This window comes from Paroedura picta, chromosome 3 (genome assembly GCF_049243985.1).
Source record: "Paroedura picta isolate Pp20150507F chromosome 3, Ppicta_v3.0, whole genome shotgun sequence".
NCBI lineage: Eukaryota > Metazoa > Chordata > Lepidosauria > Squamata > Gekkonidae > Paroedura > Paroedura picta.
This window is the reverse complement of record NC_135371.1, coordinates 155976053-155990129: the sequence shown is the minus strand read 5'-3', so window position 1 is coordinate 155990129 and position 14077 is coordinate 155976053. Positions and strand designations below refer to the sequence as shown.

Sequence of the window (14077 nt, the reverse complement as noted above, 5' to 3'; positions counted from 1 at the left end):
AGTACCCTGCGGGGGGCATAAGGAGATAGGCGGTCCCTCAAGTATGCAGGACCCAAGCCGCGTATAGCCTTAAAGGTTAATACCAAAACCTTGAACCTAATCCGGAAACAAACTGGCAACCAGTGCAGCTGCTTCAGCAGAGGCTGAACATGGGACCTCCAAGATGATTTAGTTAGGACCCGTGCAGCTGCATTCTGTACCAGCTGTAACTTCCGGGTTAGAGACAAGGGTAGGCCCGCGTAGAGCGAGTTACAGAAGTCTAATCTAGAAGTAACCGTTGCATGGATCACAGTGGCCAGGTGTTCCATTGCATGGATCACAGGTGGCCAGGTGGGTGACAACCCACTGGAAACAAATAGTCATGAAAGAAAAAAAAACACTTCTATAACTAGCATTTACGCATGAGAACAAAGTACCTTAATTCACGTTCCTTGGGGCAAATGTTGAAGCCCTGAGGTTAACAATCCAGTTGCTTTATAGGCCTTCCTCTCATGGCTAGGTTTGTTGTTAATCTAATTTTTAATCCTAAACTACCTCCAAAGAGTTCAAGGCAGCATATGACCCCCTCCCCCCATGAATATTTGAACTTCACAGCAACCCTGTGTGGAGAATTTGTGGAAGGAAAAGCTTGAAATGTTTGGTGCCTGTATCTTATTGAAACAAAAAAATGGATGGAAAAGCTTTGTGAAGAAAATAATGTTGGAAAGTGTTAGTTTGAAGATTAAGGTTTAAAAATACCTGAGAATGTATATTACAAACTTACCTGTGAACTGAGGGAAATTTCAGCTGTACTTGATACTTTTCATGCCATTAGCCATTTTAAAAAATTATATCTCTCTACTATTGAGGAAAATCCTTATAAAATTTAATATGTAGCTTAACTTTTGACCTATATTAGGTACATGAAGTACAACCACACACACACACCGAGAATCAACGTTTTTAACTATGACCAGTTTCCAGAGAAACCCTAAGGATTCTGAAAAGCAAAATGGACACATTGACTCACAACACTGGTGTTGTTTCCATCTGCAACTACTTTCCACAATTCATGTTTTCTATCCAGCCCTGAGAGATAATTTATTTTAAATAACTCTTTTCAGAAGTGCTAAATCACTTCTGCCCCCTGGTGGCAGAGGTTTTATGGACACTTGCAAAGCATTTGATCATAGAACAGAAAAGCCTGTAATTTGGTTAGTGGAAAGCATTCCTGATTTATTACAGGGATTACTAGGACTAATAACCCCCGGTCTTATTTACAAATTTGGTGGGTTTCTTCTTCTTCTTTTTTTAATTAGCAGGTGATTTTATTGCGAGAATTGCACCTGATGATGACTGCTTAATTGAAAGGTCACTAGATAGCTACTGAAATATCATGACATTTCCTGCTGTCCTTTACTAGTGGTTGTCAGAAACTATGTTACAGGCAAATTCTGTGGATCTTCTCATGTGGATCTTCTCATGATTCCTTAGTGAAAAGATTAGTAATGACAGCCAAAGTTCCCTCAAAGACAGACCTGCCAATCACTGGTGTACTCTTCCTGCCATGTGTGGTCTTTCAGGGGGGTGTTTCAGGATTCTGACCAAGTTCACAAGTGCAACGTTTAGATCTAACAGGTCTGGCCACAGCCCTGCAAGAATTGATTGCACACAGTGCAGAGTTCTCTAGAACAGTGGTCCCCAACCTTTTTATCACCGGGGACCGGTCAACACTTGACAATTTTACTGAGGCCTGGGGAGGGGGTAGTCTTTTGCTGAGGGATGTCACCGCCACCGCCTGAGCCTCTGCTCCACTTGCTTTTCCACCAGTGCCCCTGACTTCCCGCCGCCCACTGGGGGGCGCTGCCAGCAGCAGCTGCGCAGTGCCACGCCGAAGGGGAGCCCCAGCCGTGGCAGCTGCTGGAGAGCACCAAAGGTGAGCCGGCGGCAGAGTGGCAGGGCAGCCCCCAAGGCAGCAGCTGTGGAGGAGGACGAGAAGGAGCTGTGGCCCGGTACTGACTGATCCATGGACCGGTCCCGGTCACCGGACCAGGGGTTGGGGACCACTAGAATACTTTGCAACATAAAGTTATGTTACAGCAGATTTTCAGGAAACTGGCTGATGTGGTTCCCCAAAGGATCATTAGCAGCTCTGGCTTCTTGGCAGGTGTGTTAAGCTTGCCAACAACTCCAAGAGAAAAAAAATGCATTGCCCATTTAACAGAAATAAAATGGATGGAAATAGGCCACTGAAACTTTTCATGGCATAGAGATAAATAATAATATTGTCTGGTAAATAATATGCCATGAGGCACCTGTTAAAGTATCAGGACACGAGCCAGCTCCGTGTAGTGGATAAGAGCAGCAGCCTCTAATCTCGTGAGTTGCGTTGGATTCCCCGCTCCTCCACATGCAGCCAGCTGGATGACGTTGGGCTCATCACAGTCCTGTTAGAGCTATTCTCACAGAGCAGCCCTGTCAGAACTCTCTCAGCCCTATCTGCCTCACAGGGTGTCTGTTGTGGAGAGAAGAAGGGAAAGGGATTATAAACCGCTCTGAGATGCCTTCAGGCAGTGAAAAGTGGGGTATAAAACCCCACTCTTCTTCTTCTTTCCCCTCCAGGTTTTTGGCAACCCTGTCTCTGTTCCATGCCATATACAGTCTCAGATACGTTTGCCAACTGTGGGTTGGGAAATTACTTATTTCAGTTAATAGAAATTGGGAATGGTGGGTTAGGGAGTGGAGTCCCACCCATGGAGTCCATGCCATAGAGTCCATCCTCCGAAGCAGCCATGTTCCCCAGAGGAACTAATCTCTGTCAACTAGAAATCACTTTCAGTGCTGGGAGATCACCATGTACCATGTTCATAGACAGGCCTGAGGTACCCTAATCATCTGTCATTAGTATGGTACTGTGGGTTTGGATTGTTAGTAAACAAAGAGTAACTATAGGTGAACCTGCAAACTTAAATGGACTCCAGGGAATGGTAGAGGACAGGAAGGCCTGGAGGATCATTGGCCATGGGGTTGCGATGGGTCGGATACGACTTCGCACCTAACAACAACAACAACAACAACAAAATGTGAACCACCTCTCTGTTTTTTTTCTGTTAGCAATAATAGTCTGGAAGCTTTGAAATAGAAATGATTTGTTGCAAACCATTCATTGAATTTCTGATATCTCGTCTATTATATTAACAGAGGAGAGAGTTATTTTCTATAGCTTTGTCCCATGACAAGGTTTTGCATATGTAGTTGGTTGTGAACGCGTGACTCCCCCCCCCCATGTTGGTGGTGAGCTCATCACAGCAAGAACGAAAATGACTGAAAGCAGTGGAAGATGAAAAGAGCCCTGTTTAAAGAAATGGAGACAATTAAATAGGGATCGAAGTGATGGATGAGTGGGATAATTTGTGCACTTCTAAAAATGTTAGTAGTATATTAAGTATGTTACGGAATAGCTAAGTAGGAGGGGGATGAACTCTCCCACAATTCTTATTTGAAGAAGAAAAAAAGAAATAATGTGCAGGCCACCATGTCTAAATGAAAAGAGAAGAGTGGAGATCTTTTTTGACTTGCTCACTCCCAAGAGATGCCCACTGAGCATAGCAGTTCTCACTCAAATGCAACCTTTGTGGACAGTGTAGATACGAACCCTTTGTAAACACTAAATACGTGTCAGACATATATCCCCCCCCCCCAAAAAAATCAGACATTTCTTTTGACAGTGCCATGAAACAGAAGTGCTATGATGTACACACCTAGGGCCATTTCGCACAGAGCTCAAAGTTGCTATTTGGTTGCCGTTTGTGAAAGCGCTACTTCAAGTAGCGAAATGTAACTAGCCGTGCCCGTAACGCACAGCTGCGGTTTTTGCGGAATTTGGCACTTTCACTTCTCGCCACTTTCGTAACCCACAGGCTTCCGGTTCTCCGTCTTATCGCTACAAAGGAGGTCCCTTTTTAGCGCTTCTGGCCTCCCGTGCCCGTCAATCAAACTGCAGGCACACCTTTGACCTCGACCCTAAAGCCGAACTTGTCGGGGTCCCCTTTTTTTTTAAAAAACCCAGGAAACCCCGTAGCAACGCGTTATCGTCCGATCATTGGCGCCCTTGGAACGTGTTTTCTATTGTTTTCTAGGAACCAGATGCATTGACATGTTTGATTGGTTAATCCCCGCCCACAGTACACGCCCACAGGTTACCTGCTTATATGCACCTGGGCAGACACGCGGTCGGCCTCACTCTTTTGTTTGCGTAGCCTACTGCCCGCAGCACAGGTCAACGTTGCAATGGAGAGGCTTATTTTTCAATTGCTGGCTTACATGCTCGCGGTGCTCCAGCGCATGAATACCGCCTTGTCGCGTCGGACGTCTGCTATCGCGGAGTACCGAGAACGGGTGCCCGGAACGCTGACCAGCAGCAGAAGACGTTCTGTAAGGGTAACCATGGCGGCCAAGAAACGCTGGCAAGCACTGGCAGAGGTCCGGTTCCCCAGACAGTTCTGGGTGGACGAACGATCCTCTGACTGGTGGGAGAATTTTGTGTGGACTCGCTGGGATGATGACCACTGGATTGCCAACTTCAGGATGTCGAGGGGGACATTTTTTGAACTCGTGGAGGCTCTACGTGGACGCATGGAGAGGCAAGTCACTGGCATGCGGCGCCCCGTTCCAGTTGAAAAAAGGGTGGCTGCCGCATTGTGGTACTTGGCCACCCCTCAGTACTTCCGGACAGTAGCCCAGCAATTCGGACTCGGAGTCACTACGGTTGGCGATATCCTTAAGGAGTTCTGCCTCGCCATGGAGGCGGAATTGTTCAGCAAAGTCGTGTGCCTCGGAGACCGGCTTGGAGCGGTGAGTGTCATTCTATCCCCTTTGCCCTTTAAATTTTTTTTCTTGTTTGACAGGTCAGCAACGAAGACGCGATACACCCCACGCTGACATGCAATGGCTTATATTCTTTTCTTTCCCTTATTCCAGAGTATGGACGGGTTTGCCAGGCTTGGATTCCCGCATTGTTTTGCGGCCGTCGATGGAAGCCACATCCCTATCCGTGCCCCCGGGGGAAGCATAAAAGAGTACGGGAACAGGAAGGACTTTTGCTCTGTTCTCCTGCAAGGAACAGTGGACTTCTCCGGCCGGTTTATCGATGCCGAGGTGGGGTGGAGTGGCAGGAGGCATGATGCCCTTGTTTTCAGGGAATCCAACCTCAGGAAAGCCATGGACGAAGGGGTCTTTGTTCCAGGAAACCCCACCGCCACCATTGAGGGCGTGCGTGTGCCGCCGTTGGTGCTCGGGGACGGAGCCTACCCAATACGACGCTGGCTCATGACTCCCTACAAGCGGCCAAGGACAGACGTGCATAGCCACTACAACCTCACTCACTCCCGGGCAAGGAATGTAGTGGAGCGTGCCTTTGGACGTTTGAAGTCCCGGTTCCGTTGCCTGATGTCCCGACTACACGTGCATATAGACAATGTGACTCCGCTGATCATCGCGTGTGTCATTTTGCACAACATATGCGAGGACAAGGGACATAACATACCCTTCCCTGTGGATGAACCTGATCCTGTTGTCCTTGAGGACACACAAGACATCCCTGAAGCAAGGAGAAGAAGAATCTATGCAGAGGGGTGCAAGGTTCGGGACGCCATAGCCACCCACATCTACAGAAACAGGAGGCGTGTTTAATTGTTTTTCCCACTCTCTTGTTGGTGAATAAAGTTTTGTGTTATTTGTTTAACCTTGTCTTGTGCGGTTTGTGTACTTTGCCAGCAAAAAAACGGGGATTCTCTGGTCCAAAAGCACTTTGACAGCCCTAAATGCTAACTCCCAACTGAAATTGACAAACACAATACGGAAGCGCTGAATGGGGAAAGTTCGGGGAGGCGGGTAGCCAGGAAGTATTGGCGACCCCTGTCAAACCGGAGGATCAATCCACTTATGTTCCAATGAATAATTTTATTGGTGGGCAGCTTTGATACATTTAAAAAACGGGGTGGTCTATCGGAGCAACGCACGTTCGTTCCCTAACCGTCATTCCGAAGATGCCGAAGCCACGGAAGGGCTCCTTCTGGCAGCGCGCCGAGGCTGAGGCACTTCTGGAGCTTGTGCTCCAATCGAAAAGTGTTGGCCGCCTTATGGCCAGCACCCACTGCCACACCAAGGGTGCTTACCTGGTGTTGGCTTCAAAGCTGAGGGAAAGGGGCTACGTCCGGACCTGGGAGCAGGTCCGGACAAAATTCAAGCGCCTTAAGCTGGACTTCCTAAACAGTCTGGAACAGTGGGGGGGGATCCCGCAGCCAAGTGGGAGGACGGTCTTCCACGACCAGATGGTAAAAATATGGGAGAAGGCTGGGAAGCCCCCCCTGGACATGAGGAGGCATATGGGTGAGTGCTGCCCTCGTTGTGTTTTACCCTTAAACATGCATGGAATGACTAGCTGCCTCTTTCCCCTACTGTCCCCAATGAAATTCGAGAAAGTATTTAGATGCTGTCAACCCCCTCAGACTTAGCCAGCCAGTACTGTAGAACCACTTTGGTTATGCGCTTAGACTCTAACTGTGGTGTGTCCACCAGCTGTGTTTCATCTCTGTTTTGTGTGCTTTTAATTATGATTTGTCTTTTTCTTTGCCCAGCCACACAATCACCATCCAAGCTGGCAACAGCACCTGAGCGTGAGGAGGGGGAGGAAGAGGGACCTTCCACCTCGGGACAGGCTGCAGGTGAGAGTTTTATGCCTGTGCGGGAGACCCATGTGTGTGTACCCCCATGGAGCCATATGGGAGCCTGCTGTGATGCTCCCATTTGAAGTGTTATTAAATTCTTTGTTTGATTTCTATAGCTGAAACTGTGGAGGCAAGGCTGCGTGCGATGGAGGCCAGAGTTACTTCCCTGGAGGCTCAAGTGGCAGAGCTGAAAGGGGAGATTGAGCAGCAAAGGCAACAGAGGGAGGCGGAAGAACGTAGGTTATGTTCCCCACTGCCCAACTCTTCTCACACTGTGGCTAAGGCCACTTAAAAGTGTATGCATGTAAACTAAAGAAATTTGAAAATATGTGTGGCACTAATGTGTACTTTTTCTCCCTCCCCACACAGTTAAGAAGAAGGAGGATGAGGACCTCTTCCGCCGCAAAGTCCGGGGGTCCGTGGGAAGGTTGAGCAGGAGAGTGAGGGAGATGGAAGGGGCTGGGCAGGGGAGCAGTGGGACCTGAGTTTTGTTTCCTGTTTGTGTTTTGGGGTAGGGGTTGGGGGGGGGGCTCCAAGTTTCATTCCCTAATGTTTTTCCCCTGTTAAATGTATAGTTTTGTTAAAAAAAATAGGTTTTCCAGGGGGGTGGGGGGTGGTGGTGCTGGTGGGGCTCCAAGTTTCATTCCCTAATGTTTTTCCCCTGTTAAAATGTTTTTTAAAATAAAATGTTATTGCAAATTTTATAACAAGACTCCAGTGTGACTTCTTAAACTCGCACATATTTAACCCCACACCACACTCCTAAAACTCCTTGAACTAACACCCCTCCAACCTCCAACCCACACAGCAGTACCACAATATAGACAATCACTAGAGAGGCCGCTTTCGGCCTTGCAGATTCCACAGTAGGGTACACAGAGACAGAGTCAAAAATATAAACTTTATTCAACAAACAACAAAACACAGATAACATGAAATAGAAAAAGTGGGCAAAACTAGGAGGGGGAGTACTTGTCTGCTGGTTTTATTTTCCTCTTTCCGAGAATAGTCCTCCTTCGTGTTTGGGTGGAGGCATTCTGAGAGGGAGTCGGTGGGGTGGGTGCTGGAAGTGGTGGTGTTGGTGTGGGTGGTGGTGGGGGTGGTGGTGTGGGTGGTGGTGGGGGGGCGGGGGCGATTTGTGGAGGGTAGGCCCTTTCCATGACCACTACAGCCCTCTCCATGAGTCTCCTTATCAGTCGCACCTCCTCCACGCCTTCGCGTAGGATTTGGTTTGTCTCTCTAAGGACTGCCCTCAATTTTCTCCCCTCCTGGGCAATGAGTGTGAGCATGGCTTGGTCAGCGGCAGCGGCACGCCGTGACTCCTCATAGCAGTGCTCAAGGAGCCTCTCTCCCACGCTTGTCAAGACGGAGACGCGCCTCAGCCTGCCGCGTTCCCTCGTAAGCCTCTCCTCTGCTGGGAGCGCACCTCTAGGTGGTGGGCTGCCTGGAGCCAGGGGTGGTTCCTCCTCCTCATCTGAAAGAACCTCTGTTGGCAAAAAATGAGAAACAAAACTGTTAGTGACATCAATAAAGTCAAAACACACCATGGTGGACATGGTGTTCTTTTTTGTCCCCGTGTTTTCCTGCCAAGAATTTAAACAATCCCCGGCGAGCACATGGCTATTGTTTGTTTGCCCATGGTGTGCTTTTACTTTTGCCTACTTTCACAGCAGGACTCTCAACAATTAAAAGGGAGCACATGGTTAGTGCCTAGCGACATTGTCCTGCAGCTATGGCTCGAAAGGAACAGGTCATGCACGCTCACCATCTTGAATCTGTATCCGCCTGCGCCGTGCAGGAGGTCCAAGCAACCCAGGCTGTTCCTCCTCCTGTGTTCCGGGTATGAAATCTGCAAAAAAAGGAAAAAAAACAGATCTAGGACCAAAGGGTGGCAAAGCCAGCTTCAAAGGCTACACCAGCAACGCAGAGGGACTCTCTTCTTTCTCTTAGCAGTGCTGCTGCCCTGCACAAACAGAAAAGCACAAAGCAGTCAAAACAGCCCCCCCCCCCCTATTTTAACTAATACTTACCAATGTTAGTTGATGCCCCCGAATCACTATCCACGTCAGGTGCTGCTGGAGACTCGAGGGGCCCCGTCCCTGGCAACTGTGTCTCTGTGGACAAGAGCAGAAAATAGTGAAAAATGAGCAAGCATACACCATGAACCACAAAGCAAGCTCCCAAAGTAGTGAGCCAAAGTACTGCAGAAGGCCTATGGGCGAGGCATGCAGCAAATATTTTGGGGCTGTTGGTTAAACATGACCGTTTCAAATACTAACCACATCAAGCACTCCACAGCCAACCATCTTTTAAAATCTTTTAAAAATTAAAATTAAATTATAAAATTAAAACCGTTTCAAATAGTAAACACAGCAAGCACTCCACAGCCTACCATCTTTTAAAATCTTTTAAAAATTAAAATTAAATTATAAAATTAAAACCGTTTCAAATAGTAAACACAGCAAGCACTCCACAGCCTACCATCTTATGCGTTGCAACGAACTGACGAGAAAACGATGGCCAAACGTCAGAACACACATTTGCTCAAAAGGAAATATAAAATAAAAATAAAATCACTTACCGGAGGCAAGGGGCGTTTGCTCAGGAGCCTCCTCTGGCTCCCCAGGAACGATGGCGATGAGGTCCAGCGTTACCGATTCCGCGGCTCGTTGCTGGACGGGGGGTGGAGGGCGAAAGCTGGACGAGGTGCCCTCGCCGGGATCCTCCTCAGCGGGTGGTTCCTCGACCGGGGCAGCCGGCTTCCGAACCACCTTAAGGCTCCGGCCGACGCGCTTCGGCCTGCCGGATCCTTCCCCGTCTCCGTACAGCTGGCGCTGCTCCTCGAAGTAGGGGCAGGTAACCTTCTCGTTGCCGGAACCCTTATTATGGTTCACGGCACGCATATACTCTGCCCTCATTGTCTTGGTCTTCGACCGGCATTCAAGGCCGGTCCTGTTGTGGCCCAGGGCGCGCATCTTAATGGCCACTTGTTCGAATACCTCCCTATTCCTGTGGGAGGACTGGAACGCGTCCTGGATTTTCTCCTCCGAGAAAATCCCGATCAGGTCCCTGATCTCCGCGTCCCTCCAAGTTGGGCCACGGCCGGTTGCAGGGACGGACGAGGCTTGAGAAGACGATTCCATGTTGCTTTCGCTGGTAGCTGAGCAAAATGGTGGTGGAAGGTGCAGGGTGCAACGGATCATATACCTTCCCGCACACAAAGACAAAGGGACTAGCCGGCTCCTGATTGGTAGAGGGCAGTAGGGGACACGCGCATTGGCCACATTAGGTCACATGTCACGTTCAAAACTCCTCGCGCGGGAACAGGATCTGCTCCTAATGGCCAGATTGGCGCCCTTGTTGTTTGACTTAACGCATGCGCTGATTCGTTTACACGAGAGAAGAGCAGTTTGAACATGCAGCGGGAGCCATTTTAGGAAAATGTCCGCCATTACACAAACGCATGCCGGTGTTCAACCGAGAGCAAGTGCGGCAGTACTCGGCAGTTCCCCAATAATATTCACCAGCCACAGCATAAATCAACCAAACATGACATGTTACTGGCGTACGTTCGTTGGCACGCTCAGAGGAATGTTTTTTAAAATGAACGGGGGACGGCGACTCCGCTTGCCGGAGGTATAGCTGCCAATGGAAGGGGTTGTCCGCACCCAAGCACAAGCACGCACCGGGAACCACACAAAGACCCACTACACATAAGCCGCCCCTCATGATATCACCACGAATCATGTCTATTGAACCCCTCTAAGCTAAGCAGGAGACTGCGAGCGGCGACCGTTCGTTGGCACGCTCAGAGGAAAATTTTTTAAAATGAACGGGGGACGGCAACTCCGCTTGCCGGAGGTCTAGCCGCCAATGGAAGGGGTTGTCCGCACCCAAGCACAAGCACGCACCGGGAACCACACAAAGACCCACTACACATAAGCCGCCCCTCATGATATCACCACGAATCATGTCTATTGAACCCCTCTAAGCTAAGCAGGAGACTGCGAGCGGCGAATGTTCGTTGGCACGCTCAGAGGAGAATTTTTTAAAATGCTCCCTGTACGTTGACTCCGCTAGGACTGGCCGATGGTAGACGGGGTTTTAAGCTTTGGCCAAATTTAGGGAACGTGACGGTGTGTGCCACTGTGCTTGTGAAAAACTCTTGTGGTGTCCGGGCAGAATTTCCTAAAGTGATCGTGCTTGAAAGCCAGTCGCTGTCCCGTTGCCTCGTAGATCCCCGCTCGCTCGGAGAAAAAAAAAATGGCGAACAGTTCGCCGGAAGTTTCGAGGACAGGCTCGGGAGGAGGGACTTTGAAGAACCCGCAACAATGGTAACGCACAGGTCTTTAGCGCTACTGTTGCAGATTGGTTGCAGGAGTGTATCGCTATCCGGAGGGTGAATCCAGTTTTCTGGATTCCCCTAAAAGCGCTACAACGAAGCGCTTTTGGCGGGTCGGTTTCAGGATTGTTGCAGATCGTTAACGACGTCGTGCGTTATGGCAAATTAGTAGCGTTTTCAATCAGCAACCATTGTGCTATTTTTAAGCCGTGGGAAATGCCCCCTAGTTCTGCAGTAACAGGCAACGTTTCAGCTCTTTAAAGGCCTCACAGGTGGTCTTTAAGCAGCAGCTGGACAGATATCATGGATGCTTTAGGCTGATCCTGCATTGACTAGATTAGCGATCCCCAACCTGTGGGCTGCGGACCACATGTGGTCCATCGACTAATTGGAGGTGGACCGCGAAGGACACCTTCTCCCCCCCCCAGCCCTTTACTTCATCCCCCCGGCCCTTTACAACACACTTCGGGTATCATTGTCTCCCATCACTCCCAGATGGGACTATCTCGTTGCAGAGAAACAAGCTCAGGGTTCCCATTGATTTGTCATTGTCATGAGTTAAAATTCCCATGAAAATAAAATGTTCCTTATGTTCATTGTTGTGGCGTGTCTGTATCTTATTTTGAAGGGATGTTTAAACATTACCATAGCGATCAGAGAGCGCTAGGGCAGTGGTTGAGAGTAGAGGAGCAAACTACCCCCCCCACCGGGCCTCAATAAAATAGTCAAGCGTTGAGTGGCCCCCGGTGATAAAAAGGTTGGGGACCACTGGACTAGATGGCCTGATAGCTCATTCCAAGTCTTTGTAAGCCACTTTGAGATGCCATCTGGTAACGAAAAGTGGTGTATAAAAACCAACACTTCTTCTATTTCTTCTTTCCCTTTTCTGGAAGCCCTCATGACCTACCCCTTTTTCATATCTTTTTCTTTACATCCATCTGCCAACTACTTTAGTCTGCTCCCCTATATTCAGTTTTTTCTCCTTTACTTGTCTGTCAGCTTCTTCCCAGGAAAAGTCTGGCCCAGTTGTGTGATAGCCCCTGCCAGGCCCAGTTGTGCAGTGGCCACCAGTACCAGGTTAGCTGGTGTGGGTATTGTGTTTCCATTGGGCCTGTCCCAAACAAGTCCTCCTCCATCAAAGCACATGACATCAGAGTGGTGTAGAACAGTGGTCCCCATCCCCCGGTATGGGGACTGGGACCGGTCCCGGTCCGTGGATCAGTCGGTACCAGGCCGCGGCTCCTCCTCGTCCTTCTCCCTGGCTGCTGCCTTGGGGGCTGCCCTGCCACCCTGCTGCTGGCTCACCTTTGGTGCTCTCCAGTGGCCACCATGGCTGGGCTCCCCCTCGGGATGGCACTGTGCAGCTGCTGCTGGCAGCGCCCCCCAGCAGGCGGCGGGAAGGCAGGGGTGCCGGCGAGAAAGCAAGCAGAGCAGGGACTTAGGCGGCAGTGGCAACGTCCCTCGGCAAAAGACTACCCCCCCCCTCGGGCCTCAGTGAAATTGTCAAGCGTTGACCAGTCCCCGGTGATTAAAAGGTTGGGGGCCACTGGTATAGAACCCTTTCAAGGGCTGTTTTGTCCAAGTCCATCTCTGTCCTGCCCACACTGTGGTTTTGCTTTACAGAAATCAAAGCTTGGAAGGCTCAGCAATGTTGTTGCCTAGCAACCTCTAAAATGGGCCTGAGATTTCAGGGGCCATGTTTTTTTTAGAAGTTACAGGCCTGGTGTCTAGTATTTTGAGGAGGTTTTTTTTATTCTCCAATATATTTATTTTAGGTCTCAAGTTTTTCTGCAAACTTATGAGTTCCTTCACATTGGTAAATACACCAGTTTAGTGTAGTGGTCAGGACTGCAGACTTCTAATCTGGCATGCTGGGTTCAATTCTGCGCTCCACCACATGCAGCCAGCTGGGTGACCTTGGGCTCACCACGGCACTGATAAAACTGTTGTGACCGGGCAGTGATATCAGGGCTCTCTCAGCCTCACTCACCTCACAGGGTGTCTGTTGCGGGGAAAGGAAAGGGAAGACGACTGTAAGCCGCTTTGAGCCTCCTTCGGGTAGAGAAAAGCGGCATATAAGAACCAACTCTTCTTCTTCATCATCTAAATAAATTCCCCATCTTTCCCTAGCTCCATTTCGCTGATCAATCTATGGCCTAGATTGGATAGATAAGCATTTTTACAGTCTCTAGGTTGTGCCAGGAAACTGTAGTCCACAAGCTATTGCTGATACAATAAACAGACTTTGTTCCTACTGAGAACCTGTATACGTGACAATGATCCTCTCATCTGTTAATTAGCCTGGATAATCCATATGTGAAGGAGCCTCTTGTGGCGCAGTCTGAAAGCTCTGCCCATGAGGCTGGGAGTTCGATCCCAGCAGCCTGCTCAAGGTTGACTCAGCCTTCCATCCTTCCGAGGTCAGTAAAATGAGTACCCAGCTTGCTTGCTAGGGGGTAAAACGGTAATGACTGGGGAAGGCACTGGCAAACCACCCCGTACTGAGTCTGCCATGAAAACGCTAGAGGGTGTCACCCCAAGGGAGACATGACCCGGTGCTTGCACAGGGGATACCTTTACCTTTATATACCTGAGCAGCTTTTCCTTCATTGTCCAGAGAGAGCCTCCTGTTTTTCCAGGGTGGAACTGAAGGAGCCACAAGTTCAACCAAGTAATCATTAAGAGCGCTTTTGCCATTATTTGTGATTAATTGATAAACACAAAGGCTGGATAATATCTGTTATTAATCTGTCATAATGTGATTAAGGGTCACATACTTGCACAGGGGACTGGGGATCCATATGTGATGCAACATTTGCAACTTAAATAAAGTTTAAACTTTATTGCCATATTACATACCAAATTATTCCTTTTTTAAATTTCCTGTACTGTTTACATTCATGGATTAGTAATATAAGTTCTGCATCTTGCCATTTGTATATGAAATTGCCCCCCCCCCAAAAAAAAGCTGGTTAACACTAAGCCAGGGTCTAAATAAGAGAAAATGTTCCTTCACCTGAGGATATTA

The 14077-nt window shown here is 48.9% G+C and overlaps 1 protein-coding gene across 1 annotated transcript; it reads right to left on the bottom strand.

Annotated features, from left to right (window-relative positions):
* Positions 1-7594: 7594 nt before the first annotated feature.
* Positions 7595-11245, bottom strand: LOC143833262 (uncharacterized). Its single transcript, XM_077328858.1, has 4 exons — positions 9289-11245; positions 8738-8821; positions 8473-8556; positions 7595-8193 (listed from the first exon to the last, which is right to left on the bottom strand). The coding sequence occupies exons 1-4, from the start codon at positions 9908-9910 to the stop codon at positions 7664-7666; spliced, it is 1320 nt and encodes a 439-aa protein (XP_077184973.1). The 5' UTR covers positions 9911-11245; the 3' UTR covers positions 7595-7663.
* Positions 11246-14077: the final 2832 nt, after the last annotated feature.